Source organism: Oncorhynchus kisutch, linkage group LG25 (assembly GCF_002021735.2).
Source record: "Oncorhynchus kisutch isolate 150728-3 linkage group LG25, Okis_V2, whole genome shotgun sequence".
NCBI classification, from domain to species: domain Eukaryota; kingdom Metazoa; phylum Chordata; class Actinopteri; order Salmoniformes; family Salmonidae; genus Oncorhynchus; species Oncorhynchus kisutch.
In genome coordinates this window covers 12,452,216-12,473,556 of record NC_034198.2, presented here as the reverse complement: position 1 = coordinate 12,473,556, position 21,341 = coordinate 12,452,216, and the positions used below count along the sequence as shown (strand labels likewise).

Below are 21,341 nucleotides of genomic sequence, written 5' to 3'. Positions count from 1 at the left end.
TTGTCACTTGCCACAAGCCAGGTTGTGGCAAAAAACTCTTATAGGACCAGGGCACGAATAATAATAAACAAGTTTGCTCTTTATTTAGCCATCTTACACATTAAACTTAATTTGTTCATCAAAAATAGTGAATACAGCGCCTTGCAAAAGTATTAAACCCCTTGGAATTGTCACTATTTTGTTGCATTACAACATTTAAATAAAATATATTTTTTATTTGGATTTCATGTAATGGACACAAAAGTCAAATTGGTGAAGTGAAAAAAACAAAAACTTTCAAAATTCAAAAACAGACAAGTGGTGGCCCCTTTGCTATGAAGCCCCTAAATAAGATCTGGTGCAACTAATTACCTTCAGAAGTCACAATTAGTTAAATGAAGTCCACCTGTGTGCAATCTAGGCGTCACATGATCTTAGTATATACACGTTCTGAAAGGCCCCAGATTCTGCAACACCACTAAGCCAGGGGAACCACCAAGCAAGCGGCACCATGAAGAACAAGGAGCTCTCCAAACAGGTCAGGAACAAAATTGTGGAGAAGGGTTGGGTTATTAAAAAAATATCCAAAACTTTGAACATCCCAAGGAGCACCATTAAATCCATTATTTAAAAAATGGAAAGAATATGGCACCACAACAAACCTGCCAAGAGAGGGCCGCCCACCAAAACTAACAGACCAGGCAAGGAGGGCATTAATCAGACCAAAGATAATCCTGAAGGAGCCGCAAATCTCTACAGCAGAGATTGGAGTATCTGTCCATAGGACCACATTAAGTCATACACTCCACAGAGCTGAGCTTTACGGAAGAGTGTACAGAAAAAAAGCCATTTGCTCAAAGAAAAAAAATAAGCAAACACATACAGTGGGGCAAAAAAGTATTTAGTCAGCCACCAATTGTGCAAGTTCTCCCACTCAAAAAGATGAGGCCTGTAATTTATCATAGGTACACTTCAACTATGACAGATAAAATAAGAAAAAAATCCAGAAAATCACATTGTAGGATTTTTTATGAATTTATTTGCAAATTATGGTGGAAAATAAGTATTTGGTCACCTACAAACAAGCAAGATTTCTGGCTCTCACAGACCTGTAACTTCTTTAAGAGGCTCCTCTGTCCTCCACTCGTTACCTGTATTAATGGCGAACATAGTATAAAAGACCTGTCCACAACCTCAAACAGTCACACTCCAAACTCCACTATAGCCAAGACCAAAGAGCCGTCAAAGGACACCAAAAACAAAATTGTAGACCAGCACCAGGCTGGGAAGACTGAATCTGCAATAGGTAAGCAGCTTGGTTTGAAGAAATCAACTGTGGGAGAAATTATTAGGAAATGGAAGACATACAAGACCACTGATAATCTCCCTCGATCTGGGGCTCCATGCAAGATCTCACCCCAAAATGATCACAAGAACGCTGAGCAAAAATCCCAGACCCACACGGGGGGACCTAGTGAATGACCTGCAGAGAGCTGGGACCAAAGTGACAAAGCCTACCATCAGTAACACACTACGCCGCCAGGGACTCAAATCCTGCAGTGCCAGACGTGTTCCCCTGCTTAAGCCAGTAAATGTCCAGGCACGTCTGAAGTTTGCTAGAGAGCATTTGGATGATCCAGAAGATTGGGAAAATGTCATATGGTCAGATGAAACCAAAATAGAACATTTTGGTAAAAAGTCAACTCTTCGTGTTTGGAGGACAAAGAATGCTGAGTTGCATCCAAAGAACACCATACCTACTGTGAAGCATGGGGGTGGAAACATCATGCTTTGGGGCTGGTTTTCTGCAAAGGGACCAGGACGACTGATCCGTGTATCGTGAGATTTTGAGTGAAAACCTCCTTCCATCAGCAAGGGCATTGAAGATGAAACGTGGCTGGGTCTTTCAGCATGATAATGATCCCAAACACACCGCCCGGGCAACGAAGGAGTGGCTTCGTAAGAAGCATTTCAAGGTCCTGGAGTGGCCTATCCAGTCTCCAGATCTCCAGAACCCCATAGAAAATCTTTGGAGGGAGTTGAAAGTCAGTGTTGCCCAGCAACAGCCCCAAAATATCACTGCTCTAGAGGAGATCTGCATGGAGGAATGGGCCAAAATACCAGCAACACTGTGTGAAAACCTTGAAGACTTACAGAAAACGTATGACCTCTGTCATTGCCAACAAAGGGTATATAACAAAGTATTGCGATAAACTTTTGACCAAATACTTATTTTCCACCATAATTTGCAAATAAATTCATTTAAAAAATCCTGCAATGTGATTTTCTGGATTTTTTCCCCTCATTTTCTCTGTCATAGTTGAAGTGTACCTATGATGAAAATTACAGGCCTCTCATATATTTAAGTGGGAGAACTTGCACAATTGGTGGCTGACTAATTACTTTTTTGCCCCACTGTATGTGTTCGCCAAAAGGCATGTGGGAGACTCCTCAAACATATGGAAGAAGGTACTCTGGTTAGATGAGACTAAAATTGAGCTTTTTGGCCATCAAGGAAAATGCTATGTATGGTGCAAACCCAACACCTCTCATGAACCCGAGAACATCATCAGCATTATGCTGTGGGGATGTTTTCCCATCGGCAGGGACAGGGAAACTGGTCAGAATTGAAGGAATGGTGGATGGCGCTAAATACAGGGAAATTCTTGCGGGAAACCTGTTTCAGTCTTCCAGAGATTTGAGACTGGGACGGAGGTTCACCTTCCAGCAGGACAATGACCCTAAGCATACTGCTAAAGCAACACTTGAGGTGTTTATGGGGAAATGTCCTAGTCAAAGCCCAGACCAAAGCCCAATCCAATTGAGAATCTGTGGTATGACTTAAGACTGCTGTACACCAGCGGAACCCATCCGATTTGAAGGACCTGGAGCAGTTTTGCCTTGAAGAATGGGCAAGAACCCCAGGGGCTAGATGTGCCAAGCTCATAGAGACATACCCCAAGAGACTTGCAGCTGTAATTGCTGCAAAACGTGGCTCTACAAAGTATTGACTCGGGGGGGGGGGGGTGAATAGTTATGCGTGCTCAAGTTCAGTACTCTTATTTCTTGTGTCACAAAAAATATTTTGCATCTTCAAAGTGGTATGCATGTTCTGTAAATCAAAAGATCTCTTGTTCAGATATCAGTAAGTGGACTGGAGGCAAGGCATGATAGAGATAACAAATCCAGTTTGTGTCATCCATTTCGGGAAAGTACCTGTGCACACAAAAAAAAATCATACAATGATGGAAAGACCTGTGTGTTGTCCTTGTTAACGCAGACAAAGAGCTCCAAATTCTTAATCATAGCCTCAATTTTGTACCGCGCTTTCAACCGTTCGCTGCCTGCACCCACACGCCCCACTAGCATCATCACCCTAGATGGTTCCAACCTAGAATATGTGGACATCTATAAGTACCTAGGTGTCTGGCTAGACTGTAAACTCTCCTTCCAGACTCATATCAAACATCTCCTATCCAGAATCAAATCTAGAGCCGGCTTTCTATTTCGCAACAAAGCCTCCACTCACACCGCCAAACTTACCCAAGTAAAACGGACTATCCTACAGATCCTCGACTTTGGCGATGTCATCTACAAAATAGCTTCCAATACTCTACTCAGCAAACTAGATGCAGTTTATCACAGTGCCATCCGTTTTGTTACTAAAGCACCTTATACCACCCACCACTGCGACCTGTATGCTCTAGTCGGCTGGCCCTCGCTACATATTCGTCGCCAGACCCACTGGCTCCAGGTCATCTACAAGTCCATGCTAGGTAAAGCTCCGCCTTATCTCAGTTCACTGGTCACGATGGCAACACCCACCTGTAGCACGCGCTCCAGCAGGTGTATCTCACTGATCATCCCTAAAGCCAACACCGCCTTTCCTTCCAGTTCTCTGCCTGTGACTGAAACGAATTGCAAAAATCGCTGAAGTTGGAGACTTTTATTTCCCTCACCAACTTTAAACATCTGCTATCTGAGCAGCTAACTGATCGCTGCAGCTGTACATAGTCCATCTGTAAATAGCCCACCCAATTTAGATACCTCATCCCCATACTGTTTTTATTTATTTACTTTTCTGCACACCAGTATCTCTACTTGCACATGATCATCTGATCATTTATCACTCCAGTGTTAATCTGCTAAATTGTAATTATTCGCTCCTGAGGCCTATTTATTGCCTACCTCCTCATGCCTTTTGCACACAATGTATATTAGACTTTTCTGTGTTATTGACTTGTTTTTTGTTTACTCCATGTGTAACTCTGTTGTCTGTTCACACTGCTATGCTTTATCTTGGCCAGGTCGCAGTTGTAAATGAGAACTTGTTCAACTAGCCTACCTGGTTAAATAAAGATATATAGTTCCTGATATCCCTGTAATCCTAGATTCAGATCATTTAGGTGAGAAAACACATCACCCAGATTGGCCAGTTGTGTGAGAAATGCAAGTGAAAATTATGGTCAGTAAAAAAACTAAGCTCGTCTCTCAATTCAAAACTTGATAACCAGCGCACTTCTGTATGTTGTAAAAGCGTTACATGGTCGTTGCCCATATCATTGCAAAGTGCAGAAAATACACGAGTTCATGGGCCTTGCTTTAACAAAGGTAACCATTTTCACTGTCATGTCCAAAACATCTTTCAAGCTGTCAGGCATTCCTTTGGCAGCAAGAGCCTCTCGGTGGATGCTGCAGTGTACCAAAGTGGCGTGGGAAGCAACTGCTTGCATGTGCGTTACCACTACACTATGTCTCCCGGTCATGGCTTTTGCACCATCAGTACAGATACCAACACATCTTTACCACCAAAGGCTATTTGATGTCACAAAGCTGTCCAGTACTTTACAAAAAAATCCTCTCCTGTTGTCCTGGTTTCCTGAAGAGGTCTTCCTTAATTTGACCCCCCATAAATGTGACAGACATACCAGGAGCTGTGCCAGACCCACCACGTCTGACTCTTCAGCTGTAACGCATAGAATTCACTGGCTTCCATGCGAAGCAGTAATTGTTTCAAAACATCTCCTGCCATGTCACGGATATATCATGGAACAGCGTTGTTTGATGAAGGCATTGTCTGTATAGATTTTTTGGCCTTTTCCACCAGCATTGTCCCAGCCATATCTGCGGCAGCAGGAAGAATTAAGTCCTCCACAATAGTATGGGGCTTGCCTGTTCTACCCACTCGGTAGCTCACCATGTAAGATGCTTCTAGCCCCATCTCATTAAATAGTATCTGTTGCCTTTATACATGTCGTACTACTCAAGTCTTAATTCTTGCATGTTTTGGGTGAGTTGTGAGATAGTACTTTTGCACATATAAACACACGGTGGCTGAGGAAAGGCACTACTCCTAATAAGTGAACCCCAAATCAATGTAGTTCATCATATTTGCCCCTCTTCGATGGTCCAACGTCCCTGTCTCTTGTTCTGTGCTTTCCCGGGTAAGGGGGCAGTAGGGGTCTGCATCAGATTCACAACTGTCAGTGTCCATGCTGGCTGGGCTAACAACAAATGTAGAATTACTGCTGATAGCATTGGATGTACTCATGGAAGCTGAACTTGTCACCGACAGGTGCAGTACTGCTGGTAGTAGCAGTACTAACAGTAACACTGGTATGTCTCTATGGCCTTACCTTTTTAACCATTTATCCATTTTAAAGCGGAATTAGCAGCAGCTACGTTCGGCTACATCCGAACTATTAGTGGAATTCCCATGAGAGAGTAACAGTTAACGTGATTGGATGTTAATTATTTGACTAGGCTACCGGTAATTTACATTGTGTTATTTCACTCTACACTAGATGGTTAATGTTATTTTTGGCAGTGAGACGAGGCAACCTCACCCAAATGTATAGCCCGTTGGAAAATATAAATGGACTGTTTGAAAAAAAGACTTTTTATTTTATTTGGCGTACCCCCGACATCATTGCGCATACCCCAGTTTTGGAATACTTGATCTAGACGATGCATCATAGGTGAATAAAAATATATATTTTTTAACTGACTGGAGTTTACAGGAACGTGAGAAAGTGTTACTTAATGACATGTCCACAAACACTATGTAATTAATATTAGAGTTTAAAATGTAAACTTCAACTAGTATACCATTTTTATGATTTATGGACAAACTACAGCAACATTGTTTTATTCAAAAGTTGTTTTGCTGAAGGATTTTGACCCATTTCGGTAATGAGAATGGGGTGAAAATGTATTTAAAATTAGACACTTCCAAAACCTACATCTCAGTCCTGAATGATGACAGTTGATTTTTAAAAATGCATAATGGTTTTGCAACTCAATCTGACAGACATTTTAAAAACTGGTTTCATGAGAATCACCCACCCGTGTGGAAGCACCAGCTTTCAATATACTTTGTATCCCTTATTATTTTGGGAATTAACTGTAGGGCATACAGCAAATATGCAGGGATGTAAAATTATGCGATACTGTTTTGTGGTGGACAAGGCACACACCAGCAAGCAGCATTGCATTGAAGCGGGCCCGTAATTAGAGCAACAAGTTGCTGCCTTGATGCAGCATATTACATTCAGCGTGTCTACTTAAGCCTGTTCCATGCGTCCAAGTCGAAACAGTTGGCGCATATATTACGACGAAATTTATAGTAGTCGTCCGTTGGTGTTCAGCAGGTTTTATTTAGAAGTTTGGTAGGCGAAGCCTGCATCCCTACGTCTGTGATTGGCCAACAGTACTACGGCGCATAGTAGGAGTGGGAACTATGTACGGGATTCTTCAGTGAAGCGGTTGTCATCCAACGAGAGACATTTTTTCACTTGAGAAATACTGTACCAAACATCTTAGGTAGATGTAAAATTGCACGACTAAGACCTCAGTAAAAACAAAATGACAGATTTCTTGATTTATCTTGGATTCATTTTGAGGAAGGGTTTCTGGCTATTGTTGTTGCTATGGTTGCTCAAGAGGGACAAACAGCAATATTGCCCCTTTTTGTTTCTCAAGTGAAAGGTCTTTAGGGAGTATGCGAGGCACAGACGTTTGCATCGCCTACCCGAGTTCTGCTAGGGGCAAACAACCTAATATGCGGGCACCTTTAGCAATGCTGAATACAATCATAACCACCTGTCACAGAGATGCCGGCCTTCTAAAAACGAGGCTACCCCTGTCAGGTGGACTTGTTTTATATTAGTGAAGCGAGTCAACATAAAGACTGCACATTCTGATGGGTTTGCATCTCCCCGGCGAACGCACTTTGGAAGTAATCCACGAGAGCCTGCCAGGCTGACAGTTTGTCCCCAATATACCAGTCCAAAGGGTGAGCTAAACTCACTCATGGGAGCCTGTTGAAGCCTGCTCCAAAGACACAGATTAGAGGTTTGTCTGTTCCAAGAGTTGGGAAACTTTTCCAAAGTCAAAAGCTAACAGTGTTTGCAAAGTGGTAAATTGTTACAAGGCAGGGTGTTGCATTAAAAAATGTCCACTCGTCTGAATCATGAGGTCAGCTACCAATCCGATGACTAAATCAGATGGGTGGATGACATATGGTCTGAAATGAAGAGACAATTGCATCCTAAATTAATAACTATGCATATTATTTTGTAACCTCACTAGAAGAACTGTCTTCTTTACTGCTCAGGATTGGATCACTAAATCTAAGGTCAATCAAAATATTTAGTACCTATAATTACCTTGTATTCATTTGCATTTAATGAATTACAGGAAATCAATCTGTTTCAATAATTGTAACTAGGGATGGCTGACTTGGCACACAATATTTCATCTTAAAGACATGCTCCAGAACTTGTGACAACTCAGTATTTGGGCTCGGTGTGTCAATGTGTAGTTCATACATGCATAACCTATGAGCAGAATTACTGTCTTCTCAATTAGCTGCAATTATCCCTTGTTTGAAAGTGGCTTTTTCTGGAAGCTGTGCTGCGCCATTTTCCCCCTCGTGGGCCAACCCCTAGCAATTTGAGGTTCTTGCTAATGAGCATCAGCCCCTTGTCATTTGAGTGACAACTAGCAAGATGCACACGTCAGAGGGAGAGACAGCAATGACTTGGGGCACATATGAGACTATAAGCAATTTTAGGGGACCACTTTTGGCAGGTAAACACTACTTTCAGTACTGGCTAAAAAGTCTACAAAAGCACCAGAGAAGCTCTAACAAATAAAAACTACCAAATCGCAAGGCAGAGGTAAATTCCATGCATGCACAATATTTAGATGTGTTCGACCCTACACCCTCTGGAAGCCAAAGTCTTCTGGCCCCATCGAGCATTCTACAATGTATTATTAGTACACTTTGCAACATGAGTGTCCTCCTACCTGTTGTGGGGGTGGTGTTGAAGAACCTGGCTGTGTCCTCGGTGACCCTCAGTTGGGTTCTATCAATCCCCAGACTAGAGGTTGCTCTACTTGGAGCAAGGCTGGTTCTGCTGCTGGACACCAGGGACAAGCCTGGCCTCCCTGTCAGGGGCAGTTCTGTGGATGCTGGCTTGACTGGGGAGGCTTTTGCCTGTGGGACGCGAGAGGTGACCGTCTTGGACTCCTCATCACTGTCAAACCCAAAGGGGTCCTCGGAGCTCTCGTTGGAGAGTTTGGGCCTCTTGGGCTGCTCTGCCACCTCAGTCTTCGGGCCGGGGCGCTTGGAACTCACCTTGGCCTTGTATGTCGTCTCGCCCCATTTGGTGCTGAGCGTGGCTCTCTTGTTGGACAGGACCTCGTCGAACTTGGATGATGAGCCGTCGCCTCCCTTACGGCTGTAGGTTTTACCAAATCTGGACGTCATCGTGACACCTGTTTCATATTCTCTGCGATGAGTACAAAATATGAAATGCATTATTTGCAGTCATCATATGCCATTTCTCATCAAAACAATTACGTCTACTGTAATGTTTTCATGTAATAAATCTGGACTACGGGGTTATTTGGAAGCTGTCATTTCACCACAGTTTTTTTTCTACCGTGTGATCCTTCATTTTCAGGTTCAGCAAACTGAGGCTCCGACTGCTCTGGAAGTGGCTAACGCAACGTGCAGTTAAGTGCAATACATCCCCATTAACTTAGACACTATAACATTAGGTAAACATCAACTAAATCAATCAGCTAACGGTATTAAAGAAACAATAGTGTGTCTAACGTTAGCTGGGATAATATAGTAGCTACATACTACTAGCTAACGTTAGTATTTCAGTGTTCAACAACCAAAACAGACCCATATGGCTAGCTAGTTACGATGTTAGCTACCTAGATCAATTAGCTAGATAGCTAATGTTCACTAACTAACTAGCCACTAGCTTCGGGTGACACAGTCGAGGCTGGCTACCTAACTAGCCACATAACGTAAACAATTCTCGCAAAAAAAAATCAAAAATAATGCAGCCAGTTACAGTAACTAGCTAGCTTACGTTAACTACTTGGCTAGTAGCTAGCTAGCTTACGTTAGCTAGCTGGCTCAAGCTAACAGACGCAACATGATTAGATGACATCCAATTCTCACATTGATTTTAAGGTTTCAAGTGGTTTGAAAATCTCTGTATATTTCATAAAAAATGCATTGAATATACAACTGCCTCACTTACTTGGTGCGCGAAAAGACCGAACCACTCAACAACACACTCCGAAGAAGGCGGCCGCTTCCCGCACCAGATTGGGCCTCCCGACCCTGTTCAAAGCTCGCTTGCAAAACAATATAAACAAGGCTCAACTGCCTGTAGTAATGACATATATGGGACAGTCAAATACTGTAAAAAGTCCCGTGTATCCTGGGTAACAATGTTATTTTGATAATGTTGGTTTTACGTCTGATATATTCATTTTTTAAAGCTCTATCAAACTCGATTGTCTCCTCTGTGTTGCACCGACGCCTTCCATTCGAGTTCCCCCTCCCTCGTCTTTTTGCTTCCAACGGCATTGAGGGAGTTATTTTACCCTGTCTCAGCTTGAACCGGTCAATGGCCCGTCACGTCATCGGGCTTAAACGGTAGCGCCCTCTTAATCAAACAGTAATCTGCGCCACTCCGTCATGTTGTCAACAAGCCAGCATGGTGCATCTTTTCCATAAAATAAATGTTGGAATTTTCAAACATTTTTTTATTGGGAAAGCAGACAAAGCGTTTTTGTCTAAGCAAATCCCTTTTGCATGAGAAAACACAGAATCATACTGATTACTACACGTACTTAAATACGTCACTTTTGTTTTGAGCCCAATTCACCGTCGTACAGAGCGGGGTACCTGGATCACGGCCGGGAGGCAGCCCATTTCCAAATCGAATGAAATCAACTTTCAGCCGGTGCAAACCTAGCAAACACGCACGTCCGGACGAGATTAATCGAACCCTCTCACTGTCACGTCACTGCAAGTACAGTCTGGTCCAATCAGGAAGAGAGATATTTGAATGTGACGGAGAACTATCGCTGCGAAGCACTATTCTTCCTTGTGATTGGTTCGAAAGCCGAGCACACCTGGACAACTTTTTATTTCATTGGACTATGGAAAGTGCTCTCCAGGATCCTTGGGACGTCCCTACCCTAAACACTAACTCCTACCCTAACCCTTTCCCTTACCTAACCCGAACCTTAAAGGCCCAGTGCAGTCAACAACTTGATTTTGAGTGAGTTTGGAATAATAGGCTACTGTGAAAATGATAATGCCATTTATAAGAGCTGTTTGAATATACCACCTTACATTTTTGCCTGTTTTGGTGACATCATAGTTTTGGCCTGCCTGGTACATCACAGAGGAGTCCCCAATAACTGGATGTTCTGGTTTTCAGGAGAAATGGAAAGAGAGCCTGTGACACAACTTCTGCTTTTGGAAACACTCCATCTTAGCTCCTCCTCCACATTTACTGGATTGGTTGAATAGCGCAGAAGAGAAGGTCAAGACCAGTATGTAGGGGATCAAGTTTCAGACATTTATTTTTTGACTACCACATTAGGTTATCCCCAGACAGACCAAGCAAAATTGTTGCTTCAGAAATTACTCTTTGCTAAGAAGCTATTTTTGACTATTTTAATTGCAAACAATCACATTAAGTTACTTAATTGTTACCCAGAAATGATTTGATATTGATTTGATATTTGATACAGCGTTGGACCTTTAACCCTTACCCTAACCATTTTAAATTTGAACTTCAATGGGGTAGGGATGTCCCAATGATTCTGGATAGCAAGGGCCATTGGACTGTTGGTGAGAGGTGTCCTCTTTGGGGGGTGTCATCGAAGCTAGTGGAATGAAATAAGTATGGGAACTGTAGTGAAATTTGGTACTGAAAGAAATAATCAAATTACATTTATATGGCACTTTTGACTAGGTGCTGGCCTAGATCCCAAAGTAACAATTAGCCTACAGTGACAAGGAGGGGAACAACACATGAAGACCCTATCAATAGACACAAATTAGCCCAAAATAAAGTGCATTCTAACGTAAAAGACAGTCTACCATAAAGTAGATGAAAATGTGTCCACCTGTCCTAGAGAAGTCTATTGGCCTACAATGAAATAAGTGATGGTTTTATGGAGAGGCATAGTTTGATGGACCAGTTCCATTAAATTACACATCCCACCAGAACATACGTCCCCAGATACCTTGTCAGAGTATCATTCCTCTGGGAAAAAAAACAGTCAGTGTCATTTTTTTAAATGTTTGTTTATGGTCATGTGGGCAGCCGAGTATGTTTTAAACATAAATATTTTTGTCATCCAAGTCATACTTTCAAACAGTCCTTTTTTTCCTATCGCTGGTGTGAAGGGGAATCCTTAGGGCGACGACGATGACACATATATTGCCAATGGGTGTGTGTGTGTGTGTGTGTGAGAGAGTGTAGATGCAGCTCATGCAACTCCATGGGAGAAAAAAAATCTTCGGAAACCCTTTATCTCATAAGGGTGTAACGTATGGTTTCAGTCCATGTAAGTCAGGGACACACACACACACACACACACACACACACACACACACACACACACACACACACACACACACACACACACAGAACCCTGTGATTGGATGTTATTAATGTTACGTTACTGAATACACATTCCTGATCATGTTGTTCATAAGGTCAGTGTTGAGGGCTCCTCTCAAGGCATTCTGAGGTGGTCTGTCCCCGGAGGGAACAGTAAGAGACATGTTGTAGCACCGTGTTATCCTTACCAGTGCTGATAGTTACTTCTGTCATTTATTTATTTTTTGACTCCTAAGTAGGACTACAGGGGTAGCTAGTTGGCGGACTGGGGGTGAATAGGGATGTGCGGCCTAACATTTCTATCATAACCATGTGGTCCTCATTTTGTTTCTTCTTCTATCCATCTAATCGATTTTGACTGGTTACGTGTGTCCAACCGTCTGCCTTGTCACATACGGGTTGTCAGAGACGAGCAGGCCACACAAACTGTGTCACCCGCTTGGCAGTGACCTGCTGGGGCAAGCGATAAGCTGAGAGAGGCGTGAGAGTGGACATCGACATATCCATCACGACCATAAGGACAGGTGTGTGTGTCTGTGGCGGTCACCAATGTCTGTGTAACAGAAGTGTTGGCATTTCTTATCCTAAGGTGGTTTTGAAGGGCACAGTATGGAGATTAGTTCAGGTTGGCAGAGGGCCCAGGGTTCTTTGAGGTACTCCTCCTATGTTATCCCAGAGTTCTTAGCCAGCAGAAATCTTTACGTAGCATGCTGTGTCCGGGAGGGCCAAAGTCAGTGTACCCCAGCCAAGAGCCGTGCGTAACAGGAGGGATGCTAGACACGATCGATGCCAACCACGCCAACCTGGTGTTGAGAAACTGGCAAAGTTGTGGAGATTGGCACCTGGAGAGATCTGACAGCAGGCTTTTCCCAACGAGACTGGCAGTGCCATCCCAGAGACAACTAGGCCTTTGACCAGTTCCAGATACGCTGTGCGAATCTGTGAGGAGCAGAGAAGAGTCACAGGGGAAACGATTGGAAACTATTATGAATATGTTGCAAAAGGTTCCATTGGGATACAGAATACCAGATCAAGTTGAAATGAGAAGTTTTTAAACACGGGTAATTCGGGGGCTTTTACATTATCACAATTTCAATGCAAATCCATAATTTCACCTCTGAACTTAAAATGAAAGTTTGCCATTGTTACTGTCACAGTAGCAATGTTACTGTTGAGTCCAAACCCCACTGTGCATCACCACCCTCCTCACCACACCTCCTCCTCCGTCTGTCTGTTTTTCCAGCTGACTCTTCACAGTCCCGCACGCATGATGAGCCCCCCCCCTACCACAGCTTACCCTCCCAGCGGGCACCAGCCTGCCCGGCAGCCCCAGACGCTGGTACGCTGCCAGGCCCACACACTGACAACCATAGAGAAGCAGAGACAGAGGGAGGACAGTTGATCAGACATTTGGGACACATCTCCCACTATGGGCCTGCTGCCAGCTGCATGCAACCAGTATGGAGCAGGCTGCTTGCCACATTGGAACATGATTATCTTTCATTCGGTCTGCTTTTGTGTGGAGTACAATGGCCACCATAAAAGGGGGCAGAGCCACCTGTAGAGTTAATGAGATGGTCACGCTTGGAGCATTTGGGCTGGACAGGAGGGGGGATTTACGGTGGTTGTGTTCTGAAGTGCTCACCTTGTTTGTTTGTTTGTTTTTTCAAGTCACAGACAAGAGTTCTCACACACACACACAGTGTTTACATGAAATAAGTGTCTACAGTTGAGTTTTCAATTAGCATGTGTGTGCTTATGTTTCTTTCTTTGTATGTGTTGTGTGCCGGGTCATCCCAGCAAGGCTACTCCAGAGGACCTGTTCTACCTCCTGTCGCGAAGGGTTGTCCATAACAACCAACCAGGTTTTTATTTGTCCGTCCATCCTTCTGTTCTCTCTTTCTACTCTCTCTGGCTCTCTCTCTGGCTCTCTCTCTCCCCGAATGCGTTTTTCATTTATTAGGCTCACCTTTTGCTCCTTTTAATGAAGTTAAATATTTACAGTGTTGAAAGTCCAGCAACAAAATGCTTGGAGGGTGCTGCCTCACTGAAAGGTTGACGACCCCCAGTGGAAAAATGTGCCATGAAAGGTCATGATACCGTAGCAGTGGGAGCTGTCAGGAAACGTAAACAACAACTCGCCTGGCTCAGTGTGTTGTCGGTCTTTTTATGGTCAATGGGTTGTCTGGCGTGGTGTTGGAGTGCCTGGGGAGCCAGTGGGAGCTGCACTGCCCTCATCTCATCGAGTCAGGCACCCTGAGTCACCTCTACATGTCAGCCAGGCAGAAGAGGGCAAGGAGCCTTCAGGACAGTGCAGGTGTGGCGCTTAAATGCCCCCCCCCCCCATCTACCAGAGTTTATCCGAGTACAGCATCTCTGCAGAGTTTATCCGAGTACAGCATCTCTGCAGAGTTTATCCGAGTACAGTATCTCTGCAGAGTTTATCCGAGTACAGCATCTCTTACTGACTTTGCCACTTGATCTCCATCATAACCATAACTTTAAGACTTCCGGCGCCGACAGAGATGGCCGCCTCGCTTCGCGTTCCTAGGAAACTATGCAGTTTTTTGTTTTTTTTACGTGTTATTTCTTACATTAGTACCCCAGGTCATCTTAGGTTTCATTACATACAGTCGAGAAGAACTACTGAATATAAGAGCAGCGTCAACTCACCATCAGTACGACCAATAATATGTTTTTCGCGACGCGGATGTTCTGTGTTCTGCCTTACAAACAAGACAACGGAGTGGATCCCATGCAGCGACCCAAAAAAACGACTCCGAAAAAGAGGGAAACGAGGCGGTCTTCTGGTCAGACTCCGGAGACGGGCACACCGTGCACACCGTGCACCACTCCCTAGCATTCTTCTTGCCAATGTCCAGTCTCTTGACAACAAGGTTGATGAAATCCGAGCAAGGGTAGCATTCCAGAGGGACATCAGAGACTGTAACGTTCTTTGCTTCACGGAAACATGGCTCACTGGAGAGACGCTATCCGAGGCGGTGCAGCCAACGGTTTTCTCCACGCATCGCGCCGACAGAAACAAACATCTTTCTGGTAAGAAGAGGGGCGGGGGCGTATGCCTTATCGCTAACAAGACATGGTGTGATGAAAGAAACATACAGGAACTCAAATCCTTCTGTTCACCTGATTTAGAATTCCTCACAATCAAATGTAGACCGCATTATCTACCAAGAGAATTCTCTTCGATTATAATCACAGCCGTATATACCCCCCCCCAAGCAGACACATCGATGGCTCTGAACTAACTTTATTTAACTCTTTGCAAACTGGAAACCATTTATCCGGAGGCTGCATTCATTGTAGCTGGGGATTTTAACAAGGCTAATCTGAAAACAAGACTCCCTAAATTTTATAAGCATATCAATTGCGCAACCAGGGGTGGAAAGACCTTGGATCATTGTTACTCTAACTTCCGCGACGCATATAAAGGCCCTGCCCCGCCCCCCTTTCGGAAAAGCTGACCACGACTCCATTTTGTTGATCCCTGCCTACAGACAGAAACTAAAACAAGAGGCTCCCACGCTGAGGTCTGTCCAACGCTGGTCCGACCAAGCTGACTCCACACTCCAAGACTGCTTCCATCACGTGGACTGGGATATGTTTCATATTGCGTCAGATAACAATATTGACAAATACGCTGATTCGGTGTGCGAGTTCATTAGAACGTGCGTTGAAGATGTCGTTCCCATAGCAACGATTAAAACATTCCCTAACCAGAAACCGTGGATTGATGGCAGCATTCGCGTGAAACTGAAAGCACTAACCACTGCTTTTAATCAGGGCAAGGTGTCTGGTAACATGACCGAATACAAACAGTGCAGCTATTCCCTCCGCAAGGCTATCAAACAAGCTAAGCGTCAGTACAGAGACAAAGTAGAATCTCAATTCAACGGCTCAGACACAAGAGGCATGTGGCAGGGTCTACAGTCAATCACGGACTACAGGAAGAAATCCAGCCCAGTCACGGACCAGGATGTCTTGCTCCCAGGCAGACTAAATAACTTTTTTGCCCGCTTTGAGGACAATACAGTGCCACTGACACGGCCTGCAACGAAAACATGTGGTCTCTCCTTCACTGCAGCCGAGGTGAGTAAGACATTTAAACGTGTTAACCCTCGCAAGGCTGCAGGCCCAGACGGCATCCCCAGCCGCGCCCTCAGAGCATGCGCAGACCAGCTGGTCGGTGTGTTTACGGACATATTCAATCAATCCCTATACCAGTCTGCTGTTCCCACATGCTTCAAGAGGGCCACCATTGTTCCTGTTCCCAAGAAAGCTAAGGTAACTGAGCTAAACGACTACCGCCCCGTAGCACTCACTTCCGTCATCATGAAGTGCTTTGAGAGACTAGTCAAGGACCATATCCTCCACCCTACCTGACACCCTAGACCCACTCCAATTTGCTTACCGCCCAAATAGGTCCACAGACGATGCAATCTCAACCACACTGCACACTGCCCTAACCCATCTGGACAAGAGGAATACCTATGTGAGAATGCTGTTCATCGACTACAGCTCGGCATTCAACACCATAATACCCTCCAAGCTCATCATCAAGCTCGAGACCCTGGGTCTCGACCCCGCCCTGTGCAACTGGGTACTGGACTTCCTGACGGGCCGCCCCCAGGTGGTGAGGGTAGGCAACAACATCTCCTCCCCGCTGATCCTCAACACTGGGGCCCCACAAGGGTGCGTTCTGAGCCCTCTCCTGTACTCCCTGTTCACCCACGACTGCGTGGCCACGCACGCCTCCAACTCAATCATCAAGTTTGTGGACGACACAACAGTGGTAGGCTTGATTACCAACAACGACGAGACGGCCTACAGGGAGGAGGTGAGGGCCCTCGGAGTGTGGTGTCAGGAAAATAACCTCACACTCAACGTCAACAAAACTAAGGAGATGATTGTGGACTTCAGGAAACAGCAGAGGAAACACCCCCCTATCCACATTGATGGAACAGTAATGGAGAGGGTAGCAAGTTTTAAGTTCCTTGGCATACACATCACAGACAAACTGAATTGGTCCACTCACACAGACAGCATCGTGAAGAAGGCGCAGCAGCGCCTCTTCAACCTCAGGAGGCTGAAGAAATTCGGCTTGTCACCAAAAGCACTCACAAACTTCTACAGATGCACAATCGAGAGCATCCTGGCGGGCTGTATCACCGCCTGGTACGGCAACTGCTCCGCCCTCAACCGTAAGGCTCTCCAGAGGGTAGTGAGGTCTGCACAACGCATCACCGGGGGCAAACTACCTGCCCTCCAGGACACCTACATCACCCGATGTTACAGGAAGGCCATCAAGGACATCAACCACCCAAGCCACTGCCTGTTCACCCCGCTATCATCCAGAAGGCGAGGTCAGTACAGGTGCATCAAAGCTGGGACCGAGAGACTGAAAAACAGCTTCTATCTCAAGGCCATCAGACTGTTAAACAGCCACCACTAACATTGAGTGGCTGCTGCCAACACACTGACACTGACACTGACTCAACTCCAGCCACTTTAATAATGGGAATTGATGGGAAATGTAAATATATCACTAGCCACTTTAAACAATGCTACCTTATATAATGTTACTTACCCTACATTATTCATCTCATATGCATACGTATATACTGTACTCTATATCATCGACTTTACTTTAACTATGCCACTTTGTTTACATACTCATCTCATATGTATATACTGTACTCGATACCATCTACTGTATCTTGCCTATGCTGCTCTGTACCATCACTCATTCATATATCCTTATGTACATATTCTTTATCCCCTTACACTGTGTATAAGACAGTAGTTTTGAAATTGTTAGTTAGATTACTTGTTGGTTATTACTGCATTGTCGGAACTAGAAGCACAAGCATTTCGCTACACTCGCATTAACATCTGCTAACCATGTGTATGTGACAAATAACATTTGATTTGATTTGATTTGATAACCTAATGAGCACAACTGTAAGTCATTTCTCAGTGGTTTCACACACAATGCACATTTTTGCAAAACAGTAAACACGACGCTCTACAAAAGGTGCGAAGTTCAGTTGAGTAAATCACACAAAAAAAATCTACATTAAAAAAAATTGTCACAGCTGATACAAATTACTCCCATGACTGTGAACCTCTTCCGCACGTGTGCTAAACTTCTTTGCACAATTGTTCAATCAGCAATCAGTCCTTATTCATGCATAAAAAGAGGTCACCTCTGAGATTGCTGTTTGCAAGAATGGACCAAGTAAGAGGCAAGAGGGAAAGGAGAGGGAGAGAGGGGCCCGTAGAGGACGATTGTCAATAGTTCAGCTCTGTTACAAAGGTCAAATAAAGCCTTTTGTTGACAGATATTCATGCTCGAGTGACATTCTTTCTGCATTGGTCATCTTTGGTCAAATAATACAGCCCATGTTGTGATATGTTTACTTGCCCTTTTATGGTGCATAATTATAGTATCAACAAAATGCCACAGACACTGCTCGGGTATATTGATAGCTGTAGCTAGTATTTATTGGGCCATTGTGTACCGATTGATTGAAATAGCTTTTCATTAGATAACAAGTTGTATATTCTGGTGGAGGTAGTTGTGTGATGTTTTTAAATGTTGAGAGTCTTAATGCATTTTGCAAATTAAATGTGTCATTTTGACCAACGTGTTTCAGTTCAGGGCTGCGCGTTACTCGTTTTGAAAAAGTTGATTCTGTTTGGACAAACCAAGCAATCGAGAAAAAAAACTATCTGTGCTGGTGCGTTGGAGATAACAGTATTAGAGTCCGAATGTCTCTGCGTCCTATCATCGGGCCTATCTGGTGTGGCAGACAGACATGGCCCGAGTCACAGGAGTTAGTGCCAAATACTTATCCTCTGATAACATTTTGAGGAAATGTGTGTTATAGTGACAATCCGGAATTCATTTTCTATGAGGATAGACAATTTTTGTCAGTCCCTTCTGCAAGGACAGAGGTGATTAGGTTATTGGCTTTGTTCTCCCCCAGTATATTGGTTTCATTTTCTCATTCAGTAAATCCAACCAATAAGTGTTGTCTTGTTAAATATATAAAGGGTTATTTTTCATCACTGCCTTATTTATATCTTTGTTGTATGTGTTTGTTGTGTGCATATCTATATCATCTGATTACTTCTGCCATAATTGTAGCATACGTTTGTTCTTGCATGGACCAGACAGTGGTAAGAGTGGGAGTGACAAATCACACAGTCGACCAGGCAGCAGCAACTCGAGCAGGGACAAACAGAATTGGGGGGGGGGGGGGGGGGGGACAGACATCTGTGAAAGATGCCACCAGCACCCATAACATACATTTTTCGTTGGGGACATTAACACTCCTGTTGTGTTCGTTTCATTTTAATTCCTTCTGTGTTCCCGGTCCAAAATGACCGCCCCATTATAGCGGATTATAAATCCATATCACCTAATGTTGTGTTAGATCTTTTGATCGACTTAAGTTCTTGAGAACATTACAAGTTTTGAACTTCTATTTGCAATTTATGGCCTGTAGGCCTCCTTGACCTGAGCTCATGCAACTCATGAGTATAAAAAAGCATAATGTATAATGATTGATTTTGACATTAACAAATACTCAGATGAGACATTGTGCTAATTTATCACAGACGACTTTGTGTCAAAGTTTATCAAGGACTCTCTCCTCACCAGAGTCATGATCAAAGATATGATCAAGAGCCTCACATACAGTATATCGTTTGGTCATTGTGCTGCCACAGAATGAGTTGTGAGCAAGGCCTCAAAAAAGCTTCATGTACCAGAGCTTTGAAAAAAGTTATATATATTGAAACATTGTTGCGATTGTTTGAGAAAGCTAACAGGTGTGGTTCCCGTGGGGGATTCTATTGGGTTAAGGTTCCTGTGGGGGATGCCATGGAAGCTAAGAAGGGGAGTGAGGTGTGTGTGCTCAAACACATGCATGTATGTGGGGGTCTGGGAGAGGAAGTGTGTCCACCTGATGAATGGGCATGTGCCTGAACTTAATTTTATACACTAATTGTAGTCTCACCCATTAATTTCTAATGACCGGTAATTTTTGACCAGGAACACCACAAGTGTACAAACTGTTATGAAAATCATCAAAATATATTTTGTGTGTTCAGATCCCCTGTGTGGACAAAGTCATGGAACCTTATGACAGATTCAATTAACTATATTTTTCAGAGAGAAAACTTGTAAATCAGTCCAATCATTCCAATTCGACCGGAACACAGCAGGAGAGTTAAATTAAATCCTAACTCCTATTGACAACCCATACGGGTTTCCCATTTGGTTCAATTTCAGTTCATGTACCCATAAATCGCTCAAACAGTATACTGATAACCGATGAATGAAATTAATGGTCAGACTGTTAAGCTTGTGGTTTCCCCCAGCCCTCTCCTTGGCCGTCGGGACCTATAACCCAGAGGCATTTCCTGAACACCGGGGAGAGGGGGTGCTCTCTGCCATGGCCCTGCCACACCTCTCCATGAGGAGCCAGACTACCGCAACACACTATTCCTGGTAAACCCCTAGGAGTGACAGTGGTAAGAGTGGGAGTGACAAATCACACAGTCACACTGAATCACCTGATTCAACTAATCAAGTGCTTGATGAGAGTTGAATCTGACAAGCTAGTACTGGGTTAGAACAAATATGTGCAAGCGTGTGGGTCACCAAGTTACAGGTTTGATCTTCACTATACTTGACTGTCCAGCAACACTGTTTGGGAGGAACTCCGCACTGTAAACAATGCTGTGGCTTGTAAACACAGGCAATTACTCAACCAAAAACAAATAAATCCTATTTTCAACAAAAACAAGGTCGAGGTACAGGGATTAACTTTTCCCCTGCTTGTATAAAGTGATGTCAGATTGGATAACTCATTTTGTAACTTATACTAGGATGCCTCCAGAATACACCCCATCTCTTGTGGGACTGACCTCAGTTGGATGAATCCATGTCAAACTTGCCCATGTTTCCCCAGCTTGTCCTGGAATGTACTGTAAGATCTTTCAAGCTGAAATCATAAACGCCCATACAAGAGTCCCACCCAGTCAGTGGTGTAGCGGAGGGTATACGCCTTCCACCCACTTGTTTTTTTCAGTTAGAATTGAGTATACACACAACATTTTTGCCACAATGTGCGCTGAGAGTCGGGAAGCAAGTTCCGGGAGCGAATACATATATATAATTAATTAATTAATTAATGACCCAAACGCACCGACATGATACAGATACAATGACGACTGGGGAAGAATTACACATAGAGTAACAATTATAGGGCAGGTAATCAAGGAGGTGATGGAGTCCAGGTGAGTGTCATAATGCGCAATTACGCGTTACGACGGTGACAAGTGTGCGCCATGACGAGCAGACTGGTAACCTAGAGG

At 44.0% G+C, this 21,341-nt stretch overlaps 1 protein-coding gene across 3 annotated transcripts in view; it reads right to left on the bottom strand.

Annotated features, from left to right (window-relative positions):
• The window catches only part of waplb (WAPL cohesin release factor b), a 61,583-nt gene extending 40,464 nt beyond the window's left edge, over positions 1 to 21,119 (bottom strand). Inside the window, exons 1-2 of one of the 3 annotated variants that reach the window (XM_031805215.1) lie at positions 20,892 to 21,119; positions 8,290 to 8,774 (exon numbers count right to left, since the gene is read on the bottom strand). In XM_031805215.1, coding sequence (XP_031661075.1) covers positions 8,290 to 8,752 — 463 coding nt within the window. In that variant the 5' untranslated portion in view covers positions 8,753 to 8,774; positions 20,892 to 21,119. Of the gene's footprint in view, positions 1 to 8,289; positions 8,775 to 9,545; positions 10,303 to 20,891 lie in introns of those variants that run through there. The other 2 variants (XM_020460247.2, XM_020460248.2) reach the window with 2 other exon arrangements.
• Between the last annotated feature and the right edge of the window lie 222 nt (positions 21,120 to 21,341).